The sequence below is a fragment of the Mus musculus genome, chromosome 7 (genome assembly GCF_000001635.26).
Source record: "Mus musculus strain C57BL/6J chromosome 7, GRCm38.p6 C57BL/6J".
NCBI classification, from domain to species: Eukaryota; Metazoa; Chordata; class Mammalia; order Rodentia; family Muridae; genus Mus; species Mus musculus.
In genome coordinates, this window is record NC_000073.6 from 107,902,426 (window position 1) to 107,904,698 (window position 2,273).

General features: G+C 39.0%; 1 protein-coding gene across 1 annotated transcript; it reads left to right on the forward strand.

The window, feature by feature from the left end:
• Positions 1-293: 293 nt before the first annotated feature.
• On the forward strand, positions 294-1,226 carry Olfr472 (olfactory receptor 472). Its single transcript, NM_146774.1, has one exon. The coding sequence runs from the start codon at positions 294-296 to the stop codon at positions 1,224-1,226; it is 933 nt and encodes a 310-aa protein (NP_666985.1).
• Positions 1,227-2,273: the final 1,047 nt, after the last annotated feature.

Genomic DNA, 2,273 nt, shown 5'->3' on the forward strand with positions numbered 1-2,273 from the left:
TGGATCTGAACTATTGTAGAGATATTAATAGTGAAGTATTGGGTAGTAACTTTAAAGAAATAGTACACACAAAATATAACAAGTGGCAGAGAGTGAAGATCATCAGTCTTATTTTATTCACAGAGAAAAGGACAAAACCACAAACTCTAAGAAATATGTACTTATGTGCTAGGCAGAGGAGATAATCATGAATAAGTATGAGGGCAATCAAAGAAATCCAGCAATGTGCAAACTGATAACATTATAAATACAAATATTTTCATTTCCCTCAACAGGAACAATTCACATAAGAGATGGAGGCTGAAAACCATACCACTGTGGCAGAGCTAATCATCTTGGGACTAACAGAGGATCCTAAGCTGTGTATAGTCTTTTTTGTGATATTTCTAGGAGTATATATTATCACTTTAGTAGGCAATATCAGTATCATCACATTGATAAGAATTTCCTCCCAACTGCACACACCCATGTATCTATTCCTCAGCCACCTGGCTTTTGTAGATATTGTATTTTCAACCTCAGTCTCAGTTATAATGCTTATGGAGCTCCTTGGACATGGGCTGGTCCTGTCTGTGGCTACCTGTGCAGCTCAACTCTGTATGACAGTGTCATTTGGGTCAGCCGAGTGCTTCTTACTGGCTGCTATGGCCTATGATCGCTATGTAGCAATCTGTTCACCTCTCCTCTATTCAACACTCATGTCCTCTAGAGTCTGTTTTCTATTGTTGGGAATATCCTATGTTGGTGGCTTTGTGAATGGTTGGACATTTACTGGTTGTGTGTTAAGTCTGTCCTTCTGTGGACCAACTCAGATAAATCACTTTTTCTGTGACTTCTCCCCTTTGCTGAAAGTGTCCTGCTCAGATGTCTCCATTATTGGAATCATCCCGTCTATCTCTTCTGGCTCCATTATTGTGGTGACAGTTTTTGTCATAGCTGTCTCCTACATCTACATACTTATCACCATCCTGAAGATGCGCTCCACTGAGGGCCGACACAAGGCCTTCTCCACCTGCACCTCCCACCTCACTGCAGTCACTCTCTTCTATGGGACCATTACCGTCATTTACGTGATGCCCAAATCGAGCTACTCTACTGAACAGAACAAGGTGATCTCTTTATTCTACACAGTGGTGATTCCTATGTTGAATCCTCTCATCTATAGTCTGAGAAACAGAGATGTAAAAGATGCTCTGAGGAAAGCAATTGTCAGAGTATATTCATAGACTATTGAATTCAAGAAATTTGTGATTATCTTCTTTACCCATGTCACACCTAGCATCTACTACATGAGATTTTACTGAATACTTTTGTATTAAAACCTGTGTCTTTGCACTATTCTTACTTTTATACATGTGTGCATCATTTGTAGGACTAGTTGATGTCACTGAAGTGATAGGAATAATCATTGCTACTGTTGAACTTCTGCAAGATATCAAGCTCTTTGCCTTTATGTAATTTATGTAGCAAACAACAATTTTGTGCCTTTTACTTGTCAGACTAAATTTTATCTTCATCATATATGAATTCACTTATTTCTTACAACAATAACTAACAAAGTAGCATTTTTGTTTTATTTTGTGAATAAATTGCCTGGGCAAAGATAGGAAGTTTACTGCCCATATACTCATGAAGATATGCATTGAGATCATTTGTATCTAAGGAGTTGGCTTCTAAAATCCCATAGCTTCTACATTTAATTTAATAATAAATCTATTTAACTAGGTATTATAAATTATCTTGTTTGCAGATGAGAGATGTGAATCTTAGAGAAATAAAATAGTTTTTCCAGAGGAGTATAGAATCAGCGGTGATTTTTTGCATCATGCACTTAGAGTATAGACCACCTGTATAGTGCTGTTACTCCTCTTATCCTACAGAAGATATGTTGATAGTTATTTACCCTATTGTACTGGCTAGTTTTGTGTCAACATGACACAGCTGGAGTTATCACAGGAAAGGAGCTTCAGTTGAGGAAATGCCTCCATGAATCCAACTGTAAGGCATTTTCTCAATTAGTGATCAAGGGGGAAAGGCCCCTTGTGGGTGGGACCATCTCTGGGCTGGTAGTCTCGGTTCTATAAGAGAGCAGGCTGATCAAGCCAGGGGAAGCAAGCAAGCCAGTAAGGAACATCCTTTCATGGCATCTGCATCAGCTCCTGCTTCCTGACCTGTTTGAGTTCTAGTCCTGACTTCCTTGGTGATGAACAGCAGTATGGAAGTGTAAGCTGAATAAACCCTTTCCTCCCCAACTTGCTTCTTGGTCATGATGT

What these genes read in the sequence shown, in the direction of transcription:
- Olfr472 (NM_146774.1), top strand. Translation starts at nt 294, where the DNA reads ATGGAGGCTGAAAACCATACCACTGTGGCAGAGCTAATCATCTTGGGA.